Raw genomic sequence first — 20,832 nt, forward strand, 5'->3', positions numbered from 1 at the left:
TCTGCCAATAATACTTCATTTTTATATCTTTCTTTTCTATTTTATTTTTTACGTTTTTTTTTTAAGGAAAAAACTAATACTATTATTTACATGTTAAGAATTTAAATGAAATCCAAGTATGTGACTTACATTTTAAACTTTTGAAAAAAATATTACCCCATCCCCAAAAATATAAGAGTTACTTTGATTAAATGACATTATTTATTTATCTTGTTTTGACCATATTTTTTTAATAATATTTTTTTAATAATATATAGATATAAATATTAGCATATAAATATTATCTTGTTTGATTTGTTTTGATGAGTATTTTCAAAATATCAAGTTTTTATAATTTTTACTAATATACAATTAAAGATATTAGTGATCAAAATTGTACATTGGCGTACATACAGTGGTCAAACAGGATCTTATATTTTGGGACGGAGTACATACATGTTAGTCGGACCATTTTCTTAAAGTCAATGTTACTAATTTAGGGATGTGGATTTTCCACATTTACATCATGATGTTTTTTTTTAACAAACCAAAATCAGGATGTTGTAGCTGATTTGAACAAGCCAAAAATTTTAATTTCAAAATTGTATTCAAATTGATTCAACTATTCAATTAGCAAATTGAAGATTTTGTTACTTGATTTTAACCAAATCTCAACATTTGAATTGATTAGTAGAATAATAGAAATTGCTTGATTAAGTGACATTGATTGAACACTTAAAAAGTTTTTGTTAAAAATTCTACACACCAAGTGTTTGATCACTTGCCTAAGTAAGAATTTTACTTGCACACCGCCAAGTGTTTGATAACACACACACACACTCGAGACAAACCAACACTATGTCAGCATAGACCCAATCCAAAACACTTGTAATTCACATTTTATTTTTTGTGGTTAGTGAGTTGCACCTAAGATGAATTGTTCAGAAGAACTAGAGTTTCATTCTTAATAGTTTTAGGGTTATGCTAAATAGTTCCCTGGACAATGGTTAATGAAACAAAAATGGAGATAAGCAAAAAATTTAAGTAGAAAAGATTCTTTTTTAAGATTTTAACATATTGAATGCACTACATTTAAGATTTCCTTAACCATTCTTTGGAGACACCGTTTAACATTTCCCTTATTTTGATCCTTAAACATGTTTTTTGTTAGTCATTTTGATTCTCAAATTTATCTTTTATTTGTTATGTTAGTTTGGTCCTCAAATATGTTTTGTGTTAGTTAACTTTTCCAAAAAATACTACTAATTAATAAACACATTTTAGAATATTTTTATAATTGCAGTACATTGTATTAACAATAACAATCTCTCATATAGTACTAAACTAAAGTGTTGCAAATAGATAAACGAGACTTGGTAATATATGTGAAAATAACTTATTTAGATTAAAAGCGAGAAAAAAATATGCAGATGATGAAGTGATTTTAGGCCAAAAATGATTTAAAACCACCCCGCATCGGTGAAGGAAGAAGAAAACTCAATGAAAAAGAAATTAGGGCCTGCAAGGAAGGAAGAGTTTGTAGAACAATGAACTTGTTAATTATTTAATAACATTGTCAATGGTCGATCGATGATAGGTTCTATAAATATGAACGACGGAAGTGGTGTATTAATGGTGTTGTTGAAATTTTTGTGAGTGTCTGAAAATAAGTTTAGTGGAATGTTTTAATCTCAGCCCTTCATTTTAGTCTAATGGTTTTTATTCATTCTACAAAGGCCCAATACATGTTGTCCAAGTGCTTTAAATCTAGTTCAATACATGCTTCCCGAGTGCTTTAAATCCAGTTCAATCTCACTTCACCTCGATGGCTTCTATTCTGGTGTAAGCTATTAGTATCGAACACCATTGTTCCAGTATACAACCTACAGTACTACTAGGACCGTTGGATTCATCTCAACGGCTCTTTGTGCTCTTTACCAACCGTTGTCAGCTGTCACAGACAGTTATAATCGTGTCTCTTTATAAAGGATAAGACTTTGGTGCCAAGATACAAAATTCAATCACTTTTCACTTCAGTCCTCCTTGATTCACTTACTAACTTGAACGTTGGAATGCTAACCTGTTTTGCAGGAATATTTCTCCACCGTGAGTCATCGTAACAAAAATCTAATGCCATCGTAATCACCTCAAACCTCGCCGTGGAAGTCATCTTATTTTGATTTGAGTAATCAGTCAATTTAGTCCCTAAACTATCACTCTCTCACCAACTTGGTCCCTAAACTATTAAAACCAACTAAAAAGTCCCTAAACTATATTCACATCCTTCAATTTAGTCCCTAAACTATTAAAACCAACTAAAAGGTCCCTAAACTATATTCACATCCTTCAATTTAGTCCCTCGGTTAACTTTTCCGTTAAGAGACTGTTAGTAGTCCATAAACTATAAAAAATACTTCAATTTAGTCCCTAAACTATCTTTAAAAACAACAAAATAGTAACAACACTGCTAAATCATTACTGCTAAATCAAATTCATTTTTAACATAATTCATTACTACTAAATCATCCTTTGTCTCGTTCACTACCTAGTAACAACTAACAACTAGCAACACAAATTCGTTCACTACCTAGTAACAACACAAATTCATTACTGCTAAACCAAATGAAACATTACTGCTAAATCAACAAAAACCAAAAAACAAACTTAACCATAATTTAAACCATAAACCATAATCTTCATTACATAAATCAACTAAACCATAATCCATCAAATTCATTACATAAGTCAACAATTCCATTATCCATCAAAAGAACTAACTAAATTACAATCCATAGTTAACTAAAGAACAATATTAATCGTAAACCATAATTTCATTACTAGAAAACTAGCATGCATCATTACAAAAAACCAAATATTATAAGCAACAATCAAACAAAAGCACTAAGTAGAAGGTCCTTCATTGCGTGATCCTCAGCTTAATCCTGGAGTTGGCATGAAAAACGTACCTTAAAACAACGACGACAACCGGAATTGGAGCGTATAGGTGGCGCTAGGGTTTTCAGATTGAGATGATTTGAGAGAGTTGATCGAGAAGAGAGATATAAGCGTAAAAGTAGCTTTTGGATTTTAGGGTTTTAAAGAACAGTTAAAGGAAAATATAACGGAGGACTAAATTGATGGATGAAAAATAGTTTAGGGACTAAATTGAAGGATGTGAATATAGTTTAGGGACCTTTTAGTTGGTTTTAATAGTTTAGGGACTAAGTTGGTGAGAGAATGATAGTTTAGGGACTAAATTGACTGATTACTCTTTTGATTTCTTCAGAATAGAAACCTTGCAAACTCTCGAATTTGTTTATTTGAATCATGAAAAATATGTTTGAGTACAAAGACATGTGAGCGATTAAGAAGAGTAAGAAGCATAGTTCAAAAGAAAGGAGGAAGAAGAGCGTTTGCGTGTAATGCATATTTTGACCCTAATTAAATCATATTCGTTGATTTTAATATATTTTAATCTAACGATCAGAAATATTTATAGCACAGGTTTGTTTCATTTTCTTTTTAACAACTTGTGGTGCGTATTTATTGTTCTCTTTGTCATTATTGTACTTTCTTTTTCGGTCAAATAGTAGTGGATAGAAATTTCACTCATAAAATGAATAAGTAGAATGAACAGAGTTTGAATCACGACCCTTTATATATAATGCAATATCTCTGCCAACTGAGATAAACTCACGGGAATGTCATTGTTGTACTTTTATTATTATTACTCGTTGTGTACTCTTTGGTAATTTGACACAATGATTAGCAAGATGTAACACTTTTTTTCTCTTTCAAATTCGTGGTAGTTACGTAGTGAATATTTTACTCCACAAGTTGTACACCAATTCCACCTAAAGAAGGAAAGAAACAAGAAATCACAGGTAACACTCTGTTTTATACTTTTATTTCGTGCTCTAGAAATATTAATTTTATGATTAAGTGGCATAAACTAAAGCAAATTTGGATAAGTCAAAATTTTCCTTGCTGTTTTATGTACCATGGTTGTGAAGCCATTACCTTGCTTCATTATTTTTATTTATAGTGGATATAAAAGTACCAATAATTTAATAATACACTTTATAATCTTTATAGATTTTATGATTTGTGTGGTTGTGTATACCAAATCTTGCAGATGATCATCTATCTACAACCACTTCCAGCATAATTTAATGTTCGAATATAGAAATTAAAAAGATTTTTATTTATTACAATATATAGAAATGAAGATCAAGCTTAGGATCGTTTGAATTATCTTATTTTTGAGTTTATATAATACAAATAACTTATGCAATTTTTATGTTATATGTTATTATAAGTTTTTCAAGGTAGTTTATGATAAAATAGTTTATAAAAATAAGCAACTAGATTTGGTCTAGTGGTGAGGGGTTTGTGTAATATGCTGCTATATAGGTGTTGGGTTTGATCTCCAGCTCATTGTAAACAAAAAAGAAAAACTTATAAAAATATAATTTTCACCCGTGTGAACTTATAAAATAGCATTAAACTTAATTTATATTGCATAAGTTGTTTGCATACTTGAAGACTCCACAACATTACTTAGAAAAAAAATGTTGTTAGTTACTCCCTCTGTCCCTTATTATAAGCCCCTATTGGGGTTTTTCACGCATATTAAGAAAAGTTGGTAGTGTAATTAATATGTACTTTTTGAGTGTTACAATTACTAGATTGTCCTTGTAAAAAAATGTATTTGTAGTTGACTTTTCGGATTCCATTGTAAAGTATGGTTATGTTTGGAAAAGTGGTAATAAATGTGTCTAGGAATTTGAAAATGGACTTATATTTAAGGACAAATTTTATGTTTGAAAGAAGGCTTATAATTAGAGATGGAGGGAGTATTTGTTAAAAAATGAATAGTTGGTTGGTTGATAGCTTCGCAAGTGTACAAGATTATTTTCGTAATAATAAGAGTATTTTTCAAAAATATAATTTACTTAAATAATTGTCTTGATTCTTGAGCACAATCATTGGTTCAAGCATGTGAGAGGTTGATAACACTAAAATATGTCTAATATTTACTTAGACATAAAATATTAATTGTCCTTAGTAAATATTAGACATATTTATGCCCATAATATGTCTAATTTTGAGAATGATATACGTATCGGAGAAGTATCGTATTAGAGAAGTATCGGCAATTAATATTATTTTTTAAAATAAAATATAACCAATACATGTCGGATACTTCTCTGATACGCGTATCGATCGAAAAAGTATCGGACAATTAATGCTCTTTGAGGAAACTGATACAATTCGTATTTTCTCTTAAGTATTGAATGTTAGATTATGATATTACCAACTATATCTTTATTAGTTTTTCTCCTTGTCATGACCTAAACTCTGGACCTCCAACTCATTAACCCTTAGCTCAACTAGCTTAACCAATTAAGCTACCTATCTCACCCCCTTTTGGGTAGTACTTAACTTAATATATGTAATTGTCACTTGTTTTCTTATTTTGAGTAATTTGAATGTTAATTTTTATCATTATCGATTTTAGTTATGTTTATATATTGTGCATTTATATATTTAATTTTAAATTTAATTTTTAAATAACGTATCCCGGACGTATCGTATCGGGAATTTTGAAATTTTTCCCGTATCGATGTCGTATCGTATCGGTATCGTGTCACATATCAGGGCTTAATAGGAAGAGAGGTTGTTCTTGTCTCCCTAGGTGAGTAAATGAGAAATATGAAATGAGTGAGTGATTTAGAAAAATGAAAGCCAAAAAATATATGAAAGAAATGGTAAGCTATGTGAAGAGAAGGTTCTGTTTGTCCATCCACTCGTCCTAGATCTGTGCTGTCCAAGTTACATGTAGTATCACACTGTTTTCAATCATAGACGTTGATTTGAGATCATATGGTTTAAACTTTAAATTATACATCAACAATTACTGCGTCAAATCCAATTCTCACTCTTTTACATGTGTTACATGTGTTGTGCGGTGAAGAAAGAGAGAGGGAAAGAAAATATTAAATAAATAAATAAACTGGAAAAGGAGCAAGTAGTAGCCAAAAAAATAAAAATGGAAATTGGGGTATAAAGTAATTATATATGTGTTGTATTTATGTTTACAAAAATGTGTTCCTATAACATTTCTGATATGGATATATGCGAAGATTTTCTCAATCTTATTCTTTAATTAGAAAAAGCTTTCAAAAAGTTTATAGCTTTTCATGAAGATGACAAAACTCCAAATTTGGGGATAGGAAATAGACATGAGCTTAAACGACTCAAGCAAAAAATATAGATTTTTCTTTTCAAGGTTTGCTTGAGGTACACGTTTCCATTTATGGGTTTTGTGAATAGTTTGATTCTCTTAAAAGTGTGTAGAGACTTGAGTTTTGTGAAAAAAGTGGTTGACCTTTTTTGTTGTTGCAAGTTTATACTATATCTACTCCATCTTCTTGATGATCATCAATTTTTAATGATTTTAATGATTCACAATTTCCAATGGAGCATTCTCACAATTGTTGGTTTAAATAAGTGCATTTTTGCTGAAATTCTAAATTCTAGTTTTTGTAAAATCACAGTAGTACACCGTGATTCTGACAAAACAATGAAGCATTTTTTTGTAACCAATTTTTCTTTTTCTTGTTCAGGAAATTTCATTGTACCAAAGTAAAAGATTCTACGGTGTAGTTAATGTCAAAAAGGTGGAGATTTTGTTTATGATCATTGATTGAAGCTAAGATCTTCTTGTTTAATCAAAACAATGGCTTTATTTCCAATTCCAAAAGTTGTTTTAGGTTCAATAGCCTTTTCAATTTTCTGGATATTAGCAATTTTTCCAGCAGTTCCATTTCTACCAATTGGTAGAACAGCAGGTTCCCTTTTAGGTGCAATGCTTATGGTAATATTCCGAGTCATTTCTCCAGACGAAGCGTACGCTGCAATCGATCTTCCAATCCTCGGTCTTCTTTTCGGTACAATGGTTGTTAGTGTCTATCTTGAAAGAGCAGATATGTTCAAATACATAGGAAAATTACTTTCTTGGAAAACTAAAGGACCAAAAGATTTACTTTGTAGAATCTGTTTGATTTCGGCTTTATCGAGTGCTCTTTTCACAAATGATACTTCTTGTTTTGTTTTAACTGAATTCATATTGAAAATTGCAAAACAGCATAATTTACCACCTCTCCCTTTTTTGCTTGCACTTGCTTCAAGTGCTAATATTGGTTCCTCAGCTACACCAATTGGTAATCCTCAAAATCTTGTTATAGCTGTTGCGAGTAAAATTTCGTTCGGAGAGTTTTTGTTCGGTATTCTTCCAGCTATGCTTGTAGGAGTTGTATTTAATGGTTTAATTCTTATAGCTATGTATTGGAAATTGTTATCTGGTCATGGAGAAGTCGAGGATCCTATCGCTGAAGTTGCGGCTGATGAAGAGGTTATTAACTCTCATCAATTTTCCCCAGCTACAATGTCTCATTATTCATCATCACTTAATTCTCAAGTGTTGAATGGTTATTTACTAGAATCTTCTACTATTCAAAACTCTCCTCAAGTTCAGAATCTACGAAACCGATTAGTTTTGAATGATAGTGAAATTCATAGGTTTCATGTTGGTAGCCTATTCGATTCGGCTAGAAACTCAAATGCATCAAAGGAAGGGACTAATAATGACTTGGCTTTGGAAACAAACGTGGAAACTACTCCATCGAAAACTGTTATCGAAATAGATAGAACAATGGACGTACCTGTTTTGGTGTCTTCGGATGGAAAGGACTGTTTATGCGCGAAGCGGAAACGTTTACTATGGAAATCTTGTGTTTATATGATCACATTAGGAATGTTGATTGCAATGCTTCTTGGTTTGAATATGTCATGGACCGCGATTTCGGCTGCATTAGCTTTGGTTGTTCTTGATTTCAAAGATGCTAGACCAAGTTTAGAAAAGGTACTAAAAAACTAAACACTTTGTTACTATATTCTTGTGCTAGTTGAAGATTGAACAAATGTCTTAAAATTGTTATTCTTCTTGTTCATACAGGTTTCATATTCACTTTTGATATTCTTTTGTGGAATGTTTATCACAGTAGATGGATTCAACAAAACTGGTATTCCAAGTGCTTTATGGGAGTTTATGGAGCCTTATTCGCGAGTTGATCGTTCTGGTGGAATAGTGATACTTGCTCTAGTTATACTCGTCCTATCAAATTTGGCTTCAAATGTACCAACCGGTAAGTGGATGATTTCATGTTCGAAAATAGTTAAATGTCAATATATACATTTTAGGATTTTTTTTTTTTGTCTGATATATGAATCTATGATTTACCAATCTTGTGTTCAACTGTTTATATTTTGTTTAGTTCTATTGCTTGGAGCAAGAGTTGCAGCCTCAGCGGCTGCAATTTCAAAAGAAGACCAGAAAAGGGCATGGCTTATATTGGCTTGGGTCAGCACTGTAGCAGGGAACCTGTCATTATTGGGATCAGCTGCAAACTTGATTGTTTGCGAACAAGCTCGCCGAGCTCCGAACATTTCATACACATTAACCTTCGAAACCATCTGAAATTTGGCCTCCCTTCAACTATTATAATCACTGCTATTGGTTTGACACTCATAAGATGATAAGAATATTTTGAACTTGTAGAAATTTACATACACTATGTTTCTTGATATGCAAGTTAAAGGGTATAAAATATAAATATATGTAAATGAATGCTGAACTATGCTGAACTTTTTGTGTTTTGAGCATTTGTGCCAATGTGATGATGATTCTGAATTGATCAGGAGTTATTTCAAATTTCAAAGGAAATTTAGTAGAGTTGATTTTGCCTTTGGCTGGGTATGTATGGACCCAGATTTCCTACGTTAGGAAAATTATGTTGTTACATGCAGTAAAGAATTTCGACTGTTGATTTAAGATCGGACGATCTAAAATTACACAATCTAGACTGTTGGTTATGAACGGACAGTCGACGCAGCACCTCTCCAAAATTAATATATTATTTAATTTTGTTAATCATGAAAGGTACAATATGGCAAGGAAATCTTTTTAGGTAAATTAAGATTATCATAAAACATTACAGTGACTAGTAATATTAGATGGACATTTAGTAATAATATTCATGGTTCCCATCGACCATGCTAATCACATGTCCTCATATGAGACAAACTGAAACTCAAAATCTCCGCCCTAAAGATACCATAGGGCACGTGAAACGCACCGTTTTACTTAAATCATAGAAAAAAACAAAATTTAAAATATTTTACTTCTTTCTTTTAAATCACCAAATTTCACCCTTAAACCATACACTCTTGAAGAAGATTGTACATCTAAGAAAAGTTATTAAATGAACCCCACATTCCTTAAAAGTTGCTCATTGAGACTCAAAGGCAAAATCAAGTCTACTACTTCATACTCCCTCCGGTTCTAAATATATAAACAAAAGTCACTTTTTAGGTTCATTAAATAACGGATGAATCTGGTTTATAATATAGGTCACATTCATTTATTATTCAATGAATCTAAAAAGTGACTTTTTGCTTATATTTAAAACCGGAGGGAGTATTTCCTTTCAAAGTTGAAATTTGAAATCACTCCTGGCCAATTCAGAATCATCACAAGCATTGACACAAATGCTCAAAACACAAAAAGTTCAGCATTCAAATACATATATTTATATTTTATACCCTTTAACTTGCATATCAAGAAACATAATGTATGTAAAATTCTACAAGTTCAAAAAATTCTTATCATCTTATTAGTGTCAAACCAATAGCAGTGACTATAATAGTTGAAGGGAGGCCAAATTTCAGATGGCTCCAGAACGTTAATGTGTACGAAATGTTGGGAGCTCGGCGAGCTTGTTCGCAAACAATCAAGTTTGCAGCCGATCCCAATAATGACAGGTTCCCTGCGACGGTGCTGACCCAAGCCAAGATGAGCCATGCCCTTTTCTCATCTTCTTTCGAAATTGCTGCAGCCGATGCTGCAACTCTTGCTCCAAGCAATAGAACTAGACAAATATGAACACAAGATTGGTAAATCATAGATCAGATAAAAAAAATCCCTGCAAAAATCATAAAATGTATATATGGACATTTAACTAATTTTTTGGACTTCTAAAAATTTCAAGGAAAGAAAAGAAAAAATCTGATCAGAATAATTTATATGATAGATCTCATTATGTTGTACATAATTACTATTCCATTACATTTGAGGTGTTAGCTTAGCTCAGTTGGTATGAACATTGCATTTTATATTCAGGCGGCCGAGGTTCAAATCCCAAACATCTCACTTATTCACTTAAAGGGTAGAATAGCAACTAGGCTACATGACAAACAAAAATTAGGAAAACTATAGAATGTAACAGAAAATGTTCCAAGCAAATGTTAAATCCTATGGTCCCAAATTAAAATCCCAATCTGATATGAAAAACATACAGAGTAACTACCCTGCATAAACAGACCTAGTCACCTAGGATCTTTTCTCTCTCTCCTGCAACATCTTGCATACAAGTTGATTCATCCCATAAATTGGATATTAATGATAGGCCTACAAAAATAAATCACTAGAACCTTATAGGGTCCATTTATGGGTCCAGGAAACTCAGAAATCAACATGGGAAAAAAAGACTTTACAAATTATACTCCTACATAACAACTTGATGCATTTAATTTCAAAAATCATATGACATATAGAAGAGAAAAGCAAAAACAGCAAAACATGAAGGATAATCACTAGTGTGGATCCTCTCCGGTTAATTACCGGATGGTTCTAGTAGGAAAGAGAAAGACACGATAAATAAAATAATAATATTTTTAAAATTATTTTATTGATTGTGTCTTTTTTCCTATTACTGGAACGACCCGGTAACTATAGAGGATCCGAATATGAAAACCATCCACTTACCGGTTGGTACATTTGAAGCCAAATTTGATAGGACTAGTATAACTAGAGCGAGTATCACTATTCCACTAGAACGATCAACTCGCGAATAAGGCTCCATAAACTCCCATAAAGCACTTGGAATACCAGTTTTGTTAAATCCATCTACTGTGATGAACATTCCACAAAAGAATATCAAAAGTGAATATGAAACCTGTATGAACAAGAAGAAAAATTCTAAGACATTTGTTCAATCTTCAACAAGCACAAGAATAATAGTAGTCGAAAAGTGTTTAGTTTTTTAGTACCTTCTCTAAACTTGGTCTAGCATCTTTGAAATCAAGAACAACCAAAGCTAATGCGGCCGAAATCGCAGTCCATGACATATTCAAACCAAGAAGCATTGCAATCAACATTCCTAATGTGATCAAATAAACACATGTTTTCCACAGTAAACGTTTCCGCTCGGCACCTAAACAGTCCTTTCCATCCGAAGACGCCAAAACATGTCCGTCCATTGTTCTATCTATTTCGACAACAGTTTTCGATGGACTAGTTTCCACTTTTGTTTCAGAAGCCAAGTCATTATTATTAGTCCCTTCCTTTGATGCACTAGAGTTTCTAGCGGAATTGATTGCACTTCCAACATGAAACCTATGAATTTCACTTTCAATCGAAACTAACCGGTTCCGTAGATTTTGAGCTTGAGGAGAGTTTTGAATACTAGAAGATTCTAGTAAGTAACCATTCAACTCTTGAGAATTAAATGATGATGAATAATGAGACATGGTAGCCGGCGAAAATTGATGAGAATTAACCTCTTCTTCAGCCGCAACTTCAGCGATAGGATCCTCGATATCTTTATGACCAGATAACAATTTCCAATACATAGCTATAAGAATTAAAGCATTCACCACAACTCCTATAAGCATAGCAGGAAGAATACCGAACAAAAAATCTCCGAACGAAATTTTACTTTCGACAGCTATAACAAGATTTTGAGGATTACCAATTGGTGTAGCTGAGGAACCAATATTAGCACTTGAAGCAAGTGCAAGCAAAAAAGGGTGAGGTGGTAAATTATGTTGTTTTGCAATTTTCAATATGAATTCAGTTAAAACAACACAAGAAGTATCATTTGTGAAAAGAGCACTCGATAAAGCCGAAATCAAACAGATTCTACAAAGTAAATCTTTTGGTCCTTTACTTTTCCAAGAAAGTAATTTTCCTATGTATTTGAACATGTCTGCTCTTTCAAGATAGACACTAACAACCATTGTGCCGAAAAGAAGACCGAGGATTGGAAGATCGATTGCAGCGTACGCTTCGTCCGGAGAAATGACTCTGAATATTACCATAAGCATTGCACCTAAAAGGGAACCTGCTGTTCTACCAATTGGTAGAAATGGAACTGCTGGAAAAACTGCTAATATCCAGAAAATTGCAAAGGCTATTGAACCTAAAACAACTTTTGGAATTGGAGCTAAAGCCATTGTTTTGATTCAACAAGAAAATCTTAGCTCCAATCAAAGATCATAAACAAAAACTTCACCTTTTGGACATTAACTATCCATAGAATCTTTACTTTGGTTGAAATGAATCTTCCTGAACAAGAAAAAAACCATTGGTTAGAAAAACTTGCATGAAAATATAACTTTTTTAGACGACTTCATTGCTTTGTCAGAATCACGGTGTACTGCTGTGATTTTACAAAAGCTACAAATTCGACCTTCAACAGAATCATGGTAATCTCAATACTAAAGTGTTGTCAAACTCACTGTGAATCCAAACATGCATGTATTCAATCTATTGTTATGAGACTGAAATATTGGAAATTGTGAATCATTAACATCAATAAAGATCATTGATCATCAAAAAAATGAAGTAGATATGTTAAGTTTATGATATCTTACTAGATTCTAATAAACTCAAGCTATAGATGAATTAAGTATTTATAGATAGATAGATAGATAGATATAATTATAAACTTGCAACAACAAAAAAAAGTTCAACCACTTTTTCACAAAATTCAAGTCTCTACTCAACTTCTAAAAGAATCAAATTAATTCACAAAACCCATAAATGGAAAATGACTAGATCATATATATATATAACAAACTTATTTTCAGTTAAATTAATGATAATATGCTACTAAGGTAAACTTGTGGAAATTATTAGCAAAGCTAATATCATCTTAAATAGGATTTTAGTTAAGGAAAATGGAAGAGTAAAAGAGCATGAAACGTGTACCACACACAAACCTTGGAAAGAAGAATCTATTTTTGGTTGAGTCGTCTAACTTGGAAACTCATGTCTATTTCTTATCTCCAAATTGGATTTTTGTCATCTTCATCAAAAGCTATAAATTTTTTGAAAGTTTTTTTTTTTTTTAAGGAATAAGTTCGAGAAAATTCAGTTAGGATCCTCTTCATTTCTAATTATTTCCATTTCCTCCATTATTATATAGTTTTGGGAATATAAATGCAAAAGTGTGACATTAAGTGGGTCCAAATATCATTTATACACCCAAAAATATTTAAAAACTTTGGTAATGGAAGAAATGGAAAGAATAGAAAATGGAGAGGATCCCAACTCGAGAAAATTGTCTTTACCAAAAAAAATAGTTCAAGAAAATTGTAGCATATATCCATGGATCATTGAGGTTTCTAGACACCTCATAGTCACATGATGAAACATGACACTATAATAATTAATAAAATCCCTGTCAGAAAAAATAATAATAATAAATCGACTCTATAAAAATTAATAAAATCGCGATTTGATCCCCGCAATTGTAATGGAAGGAGATTAGAACCACTTAATATTAGAATTGACCTCCAAATTAGATTAGATGACTAAGTGGGCCGGATATTGTAATTAAAATAATTATAAAAAAAATCATAAACGGCAAACTTCAAACTTTAATGACTGGAATCATGGGAAAAGACAAATATTTCTTATTTTTTTTATAGATAAATATTAATGATAAATTTTTAGACAAAAAAATAATATTAATGATACATTTTAATTATTTTTACAATATAAGACAAATAGGCAAACCACCATTTTAGTTTCTAAGCTTATTAAAAAAAAAACCATTTTAATTATTTCCTAAAAATGTAATCGTTGACATATTAGTTTTTAAAAACGTATTTAAATTATATTACTATGCATGATCTTTGAACTTTAAACTTATAAATCTATTTGCAATTTTCATATGTTTCTTATAGTCGGTTGTTTCACGCAAAAGTAGCTTGATAAAGTTGGAAACAAGTTTTATTTTGGTTGGAATGACGCAGTTCCCTCAAGGCACCATGTATTCTTCTCGTGAATAAAAAGTTAAAAAGTTATCTAGCTACCAAAGAGATTGCAGTAATTCGATTTAGTCAAAATATGGGACTATAAAATTCTGGAATTTAAAATAAAAAGGTCAAAATCTAAATTTAATAATCAAAATAAAGGAATTAAAGTTGTATTGTTTAAAAAGAATTAGTATTTTTAGCACTTCACATATAAAAATTACAACGTGAAACTCAAATCAAATTTGAGTATTGACTTCTTGCACTCCAGGTTTGTCATCTAGTTTGGTAGGTTTTAAGGACAAAATTGAGTCTCAGTTCTACGTCAACTTGTCCCTATCATCAGCTAAATTAATTTATATATATTGCATATTATTGAGACTCAACCTTAAATATATCTAATAGAAGGGATTAATAATATAAAGAAACTCCCAAGCAAAATAAATGCTTATATATTAATAATGAACCTCCAGAGATAGCGTAACACATTTTTTTATCTATATACAGTATATTCCAAAACAACACCAGAAATGTCACATTAGACATTGTCTATTACAATAAGAGTTGCATTGCATAATTCCAATAATTTATATTAGGCTGATGATATGAAAATATTGGCAGAATTATTTTTACTTTGACCAGATCTTCATAATTGAATATTATAACCCATTGATTAACGTAAAAAAAAAAATAAATAAATAAATAAATAAAGATTATAACCCATTGATATGTACTTTTTATAAAACTATAAGACTTTAATTATTAATGTAGAAGAAAAAAAACAATATGAGAACTATATACTAAAAGATTATTAGAATGAACGAGGAATATTTATTATATGTAGCTAGACCGTACCACGTGAATGAACGAGGAATATTTGGCTCTTGTAACTACACGCAGGGACGGATGCACATAGAGGCATAGTGTGGCTATAGCCACACCGGAATTTTCCCTAAATTTTTTTACATATATATTATTCTCCATGTGACAGCTTTTTTCTGGTTGTTGTTATGTTCTGCGCTGCTTTTGTTAGGTTGAAGAAGAAAGACAGAAGGAAAATAGTAGTTGGGCTCTATTACATACATTAACCCGATGACCCATTTCATTCTTGTTACATTTTTAATCTCTTTTTGGTTACAACTGATGGACCATATAACTCAATTTTAACTTAATTTTTTTGTTTCCTTTTTTTTTTATCTCACTATTGTAGATTTGTAGTTATTTTATTTATACAAAACATTGTTTCTCTCATGTTTATCTTTTTTATTATTAAAAATTCCTTGTTTTAGACTTGATGAAAATATTTTTTTTGGTTTTATTCCTTATAAATATATAACGTTTTGTTTTGTTTTTAGTCCGGGATGTTTTATTTTAGTCCTCGTAAAATATGTTCATCTTAAAATTAAAGGTTAAATTTGTTTTTGGTTCTTACATTTTGCTCGCTTTTTAATACTAGTCACTATATTTCACAAAAAGTCACTAGATTTGTTCTAATGGTGAAGAATTTGGGTAGTATATGGGAGGTTCTAGGTTCGATCCTCTCTGACTCCATTGTAACAAAAAAGTCACTATATTTCAAAAAACTATTTTTTTAATCCTTATAGTTCACACCCGCCGTTACCTAATTTAGTCCCTGAAATTTGTTTTTTAGACGGAAAAATGATGCGGCACATAGGTGGACCCGATTAAATGTGTGTGTATATATATATATATATATATATATATATATATATATATATATATATATATATTAGTAGTAATCTCATATATTGTTTCTTGTTTAACTGAATTATTAGAATGAATAAAAAAATTAGTAGCGCCTACATTTTTTAGCCTCACTGATAATTTAGGTCTAGATCCGTCCTTGACTACACGTCTTGTTTTATGATCATACATTAGAAGCATTAATCACACCTTCCCCCGAATATATTTGTAGTTGATAGTTGAATATTGCATGAATTAATATCGATCATATCCAACGAAGATAGAAGAGTAAAAGAAGCCACGACACGAAGGTGGAATATCGATCATTCATATAGAAAGCCTTCTCTTGTCATAATATTGAGCTACTTATTTAAGTGCTCACCCAAAAGAGAAAAGATATAAGAACAAAGAAATAAGTGATGTGTATTTTTAAAGTAATTAAATTATGTGTATACTTTTTATGTCTAAATAATTTTTATTAAGACTAGTAATAGACCCGTGCTATCGCACGGGTCGTAACGTTACGCCATTTTTTTTTTCAGTTCGACTTTTCATAAGTTGACATATATAACGTAACATTAATATAACTGAATTACAAATAAAACTTGTGAAATGAAACATCAAACTAACTGAATTACAATACTTGTCAATGTCTATTACAATTTAAAGGAAAACTTGAAACAAAAAATTAAACATATTGTAGGCTTACATATGGATCTCACATAGATGTGTCCAATTAAGTTGTAACCTTAAAAACTTTACCAACATTTGGATAAACATGTTTGAACTCAATTCGAAGCCTATCACCAAATTGTATTCCATTGTCAAAACAAAAGTTTTTCCATCCTCCCACAATCTGCACATTTTCAGAAGCATCGGTTGGATACTTTAAATGTACCTTTGAACTGTTTGTTCCTGGTACTTCAAGTATGAGGCTTTGCAAATTGAAATCACGAACAAATTTTGATAATTCATTTGGCAAAGTCTATAAAACAAAATATGAAAAAGTAAAGCAATAAAAATAAGAGATAATAAAGATCATGAACATTTTAAAAAACTAACTTCAGATGTGAAAAATGAATAGAAAAGGGAATATCTTACAATTTTTGTTTGGCTGCAATGGTTCAAATGGTCAATACTGAATTCAAAGGTATGTACATCCGGAATTGGATGATCTGCAAAGCCTAATGGAAAAAAACTTACTGCATAAGTGTTAGGTGCATCTTCAACTCCAGAATTTTCCAATCGTTCATAATAATCTTCACCATATTTTTCAAGGAATTCAGCGTAATCCGAGTCAATTTCTTCATAATTATCACGGTGAAATTGACTAAAAGAAACAAAACAAATGAAATTAAACCTACTGTGGCATAGGGGATTATTTATGATTGGACAATAATTATAAATTTAATGTTACTGAATTATAAAGTATATGTTTGTTTTTCTAATGTGTTAATCGGAAACAAAACAATTATGTTGGTAAGTATCAATCTAATAACAATATAATGTCAGATAAACCTATTGTTGTTATTAAATAATTTTATAATAGAAAGCATGAAATTATAAATTTTTTTTATCAAAACATTTTATATATTCAATGAAAGCATCTGATTTTACAATACAATTCAATCACTGTTTCTTATTAATCAAACCCATTTACTTCAATGAAAGGATAATAATCTGGATCTATTGAATCATGATATTAAATAGAAAAAAAATTTAAAATTAACGTTGTTGTATAAAGTATCAACATATAATAGCAAGAACATATCATATAAAAATATGATTAAGATGAAATTATATCAATGTAAATAAGAAGGATATATCTAATGAATAAACCTAATATTGAAATAAACAGAGTATATAATGAATCAGTATATGTTTGTAGTCCTAAATCTTACATAAAATTTTAAACCCTAAATAATTTTGCTAAATTGAAAGCGGATAAAACATATTTCTGTCAAACCTTCCTTTATTTGTCGATGGCATGCTGGATCCTTGACCTATGTGTTTCTCCATTGAAGATGAATTCCCCTGGTTCTGGATAGCGACTTTGTCGGTCTTGTTATGGAAAGGAAAAAAGCAATAGATCAGATCTATGAGATTTTTGTGGTATTTGGATAAGAATGTTTTAAAATACTTAAGAGAAATATTGTTAAAGTTTGTTGGGCTGATGGGCCATAATTTGAGCCACCGAGTTTTGGCCCAAAATACTATTTATAACAATTTTTCCAATTATAATTTTAAATTGTAAATTGGTTAAAAATAAAGTTTTAATTGTAAATTATTTTATTCGAGGTTAATATTTTATTTGAGGTTAATTTTTTTGATTTTTATAAAAGCAAGTAAAAAATGTATTTATTATGTTTAATATATTTCAAAATAATAGAAATTGTTAGTTTAGTTATTTTGAATTGTTATTGTCGAATTCCAATTGTGGAATATTGTTCTAGGGGTTAGAAAGCTTAACTTCATTATAAGACATATAGATCAATTTTTTTGAATTGATGCTAGTGTGGTCCATTAAACCTTTTAAAGATTGATTTTGATCCGAAGAATTATCCAACTCATGGAATTAATGGAATTTTGTAAATTTTGTAATATTTGTTCATTATAAGACATACATTTGCATATTTTATTATTCTTGTAGAAAAATGTAAGGTCGATCTTTATTCAAATTAAAATGAACATCATGTTTGTTGTATTAATCAAATTAAACCTCATTGTTTTTTAATTGAAATGACTATAAAGAAAATAATTCATAAGGGATAAATGCAATAGAAGTTAAAACTGTAACACAACACGTACATTAAGAAATAATACATGCTACAACATTTGATCTAAATTATTGAATGAAAAACAATACATCATTTGCACGATAGTTGTAGTACTTATAGTTAAAAAAAAAAGCCTTGATCGATCATATCAATGTTACAATAAGAACATTATTATACTGCATTTTTTGCTCACATGTGAATTTCAGCTTATTCCCTTCGACGATGTTATTGAGTTGACAAAATGTTGCCCAACCTTCTCCAAGTTTTACAGTGATTTGATCTTCAGTTGCAGTTGTTAATGTGCAAGTAACGACATTGTTTAAAGGTCCACAAAGCTTAACTTCAGAATAATTTGTTTGTAATAGAAATAATCCAACTTTCCTTGGAAGAACCTATTTAACCATACAACTTAATATTAATATAAAATAAGTAAATTTTTTAAATAATGAACTTGAAAATAAATAACAATCTAACCAGGTAATTTGAGTTGATTGTGGTTTGGTTCATTACGATTTTAAAAGAACGATTGTCATTTCCATAAGTGCTTGAGCTGTGGAAGGTTGGAAAAAATGTTGGGAGAATTTGTGCAGTAGAAGGGATCAAGCGGAATGAATTATTGCCATGATAGAAAAAAGTAATCTCGATGTTTCCTATCCATTCATAATGATTTCTTATTGTTGGCCAACCATTAGTTAGCAGTGGTTTTGTCGCTGACATATTGAATTCAACATCATGTTGATTGCCACTGCCATCAATCAAATGCCATACACTTCCAAGTTCATGAAAAAATTGTGCCACAAAATAAGGATCCAATTCTCCTACATTCTAAAAATATGATTTATCATTAGTGTTATATAATAAATAAAAAAATTAATTTAAAAACATCATTTTACCTCATTTTGAACATGAACTGTAGTAAAATGACCTTGAATTTGACCTTCTATTCTATGTGAAAATGGTACAGCCATATTTGCTTAATGAAGTTTTGAAAAAAATATTTCTTGCAATGAAGATAGATATTGAGGTGTTGTATATATATAGGTATGAGTGTAATAATGAAATTAAATTATTGTTGCATTTGATTTATTTTGTCTTTATGCATTTGTCAAAAACATGTGAAGAATAATTTTGAGATATGATTTTGAAGATGTAGCATACCAATGACATGTGAATATGTCCTTTTGGTTGGTCTCTCAATAAATTATTTTTATTGATATCACTTTATTGATTTTAGAATCTTATGATGTTACTTGACAATGAAATAGTTTGTCATGTGATAATCATCATATAATATTTAGACAACATGCACATGTAGTATATTTAATATATAGTCAAGTTATTGGGGAACCTAAATTATGGTTTGAAAAAATTATATAGTTAAGTTATTGGGGAACAATAGTTACTGAAATTAAGTACCATCATGACATGAACTATAACAATAATATATAGTATTATCCATAAGACTATCATTCATATCGTACAAACAGTTTAGCATTCATCATTCATCATTGATAGATACATAGCATGGTTACTATAAATACTTTAGTGCAACCATTGTAGTAACTCTAAAAAGAAAAACTAAACTTAAAAGCATATACTAAAGTTCAAAGCTACACACAACATACATTGATTAAACACTACAACATAACATAGATTACAACACAGCATACCATTGATTAGGGTTTAAATCAACAAAGTTAAAAAGGATTAATTCTAATTAAAGACTTAACTTGAACCTTACTCATGCTAACATTAATCTGGATTCATTTGTGATTCTTGTTCTTTCGATCTCTTTTTGCATTGCGACGAACTATTTGAACTTCAATGATATGATCGACTAAAGGATCCATTTGGAATCTTAATTCATCTCCTTCCATCAGTTCATTTGCCCTCACCCATTGATACCAACCTTTAGTCAAATACTTTTCCTTGATAGCCTTCTTTCTTCGTGCCTTTTGAACCGTGCACTTGATTCCACTTAGTTTGTGAGGAGTTTCAATGTAAACAAACTTCTTTTCCTTAATAACAAATTCTGCAGTATCTGGTGGGAAATGCTTAAAACAAAAAACATTACATCAAATTAGACAACAATGAGATATCAACAAACATTTAAATGCAATTTATAATATCATGCTGATAACTTACCAAAACTTGTTGCTTTTTTTTGTCAGCATAAGCCTTGCTGACCTTAACCTTCCAACTCAAAATA

The 20,832-nt window shown here is 30.4% G+C and overlaps 4 protein-coding genes across 4 annotated transcripts; 1 reads left to right on the forward strand and 3 right to left on the reverse strand.

Annotated features, from left to right (window-relative positions):
* The first annotated feature begins 6,146 nt into the window (after positions 1-6,146).
* On the forward strand, positions 6,147-8,779 carry LOC123906123 (silicon efflux transporter LSI2-like). Its single transcript, XM_045955978.1, has 4 exons — positions 6,147-6,282; positions 6,609-7,906; positions 8,000-8,189; positions 8,319-8,779. The coding sequence occupies exons 2-4, from the start codon at positions 6,722-6,724 to the stop codon at positions 8,519-8,521; spliced, it is 1,578 nt and encodes a 525-aa protein (XP_045811934.1). The 5' UTR covers positions 6,147-6,282; positions 6,609-6,721; the 3' UTR covers positions 8,522-8,779.
* Positions 8,780-9,570: 791 nt separating this feature from the next.
* LOC123906124 (silicon efflux transporter LSI2-like) lies at positions 9,571-13,249 on the reverse strand. Its single transcript, XM_045955979.1, has 4 exons — positions 13,105-13,249; positions 11,152-12,448; positions 10,868-11,057; positions 9,571-9,971 (listed from the first exon to the last, which is right to left on the reverse strand). The coding sequence occupies exons 2-4, from the start codon at positions 12,334-12,336 to the stop codon at positions 9,709-9,711; spliced, it is 1,638 nt and encodes a 545-aa protein (XP_045811935.1). The 5' UTR covers positions 12,337-12,448; positions 13,105-13,249; the 3' UTR covers positions 9,571-9,708.
* Positions 13,250-16,507: 3,258 nt separating this feature from the next.
* On the reverse strand, positions 16,508-18,007 carry LOC123906126. The gene is made up of 3 exons (XM_045955980.1): positions 17,813-18,007; positions 16,948-17,176; positions 16,508-16,831 (listed from the first exon to the last, which is right to left on the reverse strand). Exons 1-3 carry the CDS (start codon positions 17,863-17,865, stop codon positions 16,583-16,585), a joined length of 531 nt encoding a protein of 176 aa, XP_045811936.1. The 5' UTR covers positions 17,866-18,007; the 3' UTR covers positions 16,508-16,582.
* Positions 18,008-18,762: 755 nt separating this feature from the next.
* Positions 18,763-19,631, reverse strand: LOC123906127. Its single transcript, XM_045955981.1, has 3 exons — positions 19,517-19,631; positions 19,098-19,448; positions 18,763-19,015 (listed from the first exon to the last, which is right to left on the reverse strand). The coding sequence occupies exons 1-3, from the start codon at positions 19,589-19,591 to the stop codon at positions 18,767-18,769; spliced, it is 675 nt and encodes a 224-aa protein (XP_045811937.1). The 5' UTR covers positions 19,592-19,631; the 3' UTR covers positions 18,763-18,766.
* Between the last annotated feature and the right edge of the window lie 1,201 nt (positions 19,632-20,832).

Source organism: Trifolium pratense, linkage group LG2 (assembly GCF_020283565.1).
Source record: "Trifolium pratense cultivar HEN17-A07 linkage group LG2, ARS_RC_1.1, whole genome shotgun sequence".
Taxonomy (NCBI): Eukaryota; Viridiplantae; Streptophyta; class Magnoliopsida; order Fabales; family Fabaceae; genus Trifolium; species Trifolium pratense.

Bases quoted from the DNA above. Each gene is read 5' to 3' on its own strand.
- LOC123906123 (XM_045955978.1), top strand. From the start codon at position 6,722: ATGGCTTTATTTCCAATTCCAAAAGTTGTTTTAGGTTCAATAGCCTTT. The intron at 7,907-7,999 runs GTACTAAAAAAC...TTGTTCATACAG, and splicing joins CTAGACCAAGTTTAGAAAAG to GTTTCATATTCACTTTTGAT. The intron at 8,190-8,318 runs GTAAGTGGATGA...TATTTTGTTTAG, and splicing joins GGCTTCAAATGTACCAACCG to TTCTATTGCTTGGAGCAAGA.
- LOC123906124 (XM_045955979.1), bottom strand. From the start codon at position 12,336: ATGGCTTTAGCTCCAATTCCAAAAGTTGTTTTAGGTTCAATAGCCTTT. The intron at 11,058-11,151 runs GTACTAAAAAAC...TTGTTCATACAG, and splicing joins CTAGACCAAGTTTAGAGAAG to GTTTCATATTCACTTTTGAT. The intron at 9,972-10,867 runs GTAAGTGGATGG...ATATTTGTCTAG, and splicing joins GGCTTCAAATGTACCAACCG to TTCTATTGCTTGGAGCAAGA.
- LOC123906127 (XM_045955981.1), bottom strand. From the start codon at position 19,591: ATGGCTGTACCATTTTCACATAGAATAGAAGGTCAAATTCAAGGTCAT. The intron at 19,449-19,516 runs GTAAAATGATGT...TCATATTTTTAG, and splicing joins CAGTTCATGTTCAAAATGAG to AATGTAGGAGAATTGGATCC. The intron at 19,016-19,097 runs GTTAGATTGTTA...ATGGTTAAATAG, and splicing joins CAATCAACTCAAATTACCTG to GTTCTTCCAAGGAAAGTTGG.
- LOC123906126 (XM_045955980.1), bottom strand. From the start codon at position 17,865: ATGGAGAAACACATAGGTCAAGGATCCAGCATGCCATCGACAAATAAA. The intron at 17,177-17,812 runs GTTTGACAGAAA...TGTTTCTTTTAG, and splicing joins CCATCGACAAATAAAGGAAG to TCAATTTCACCGTGATAATT. The intron at 16,832-16,947 runs GTAAGATATTCC...TTTGTTTTATAG, and splicing joins ATTGCAGCCAAACAAAAATT to ACTTTGCCAAATGAATTATC.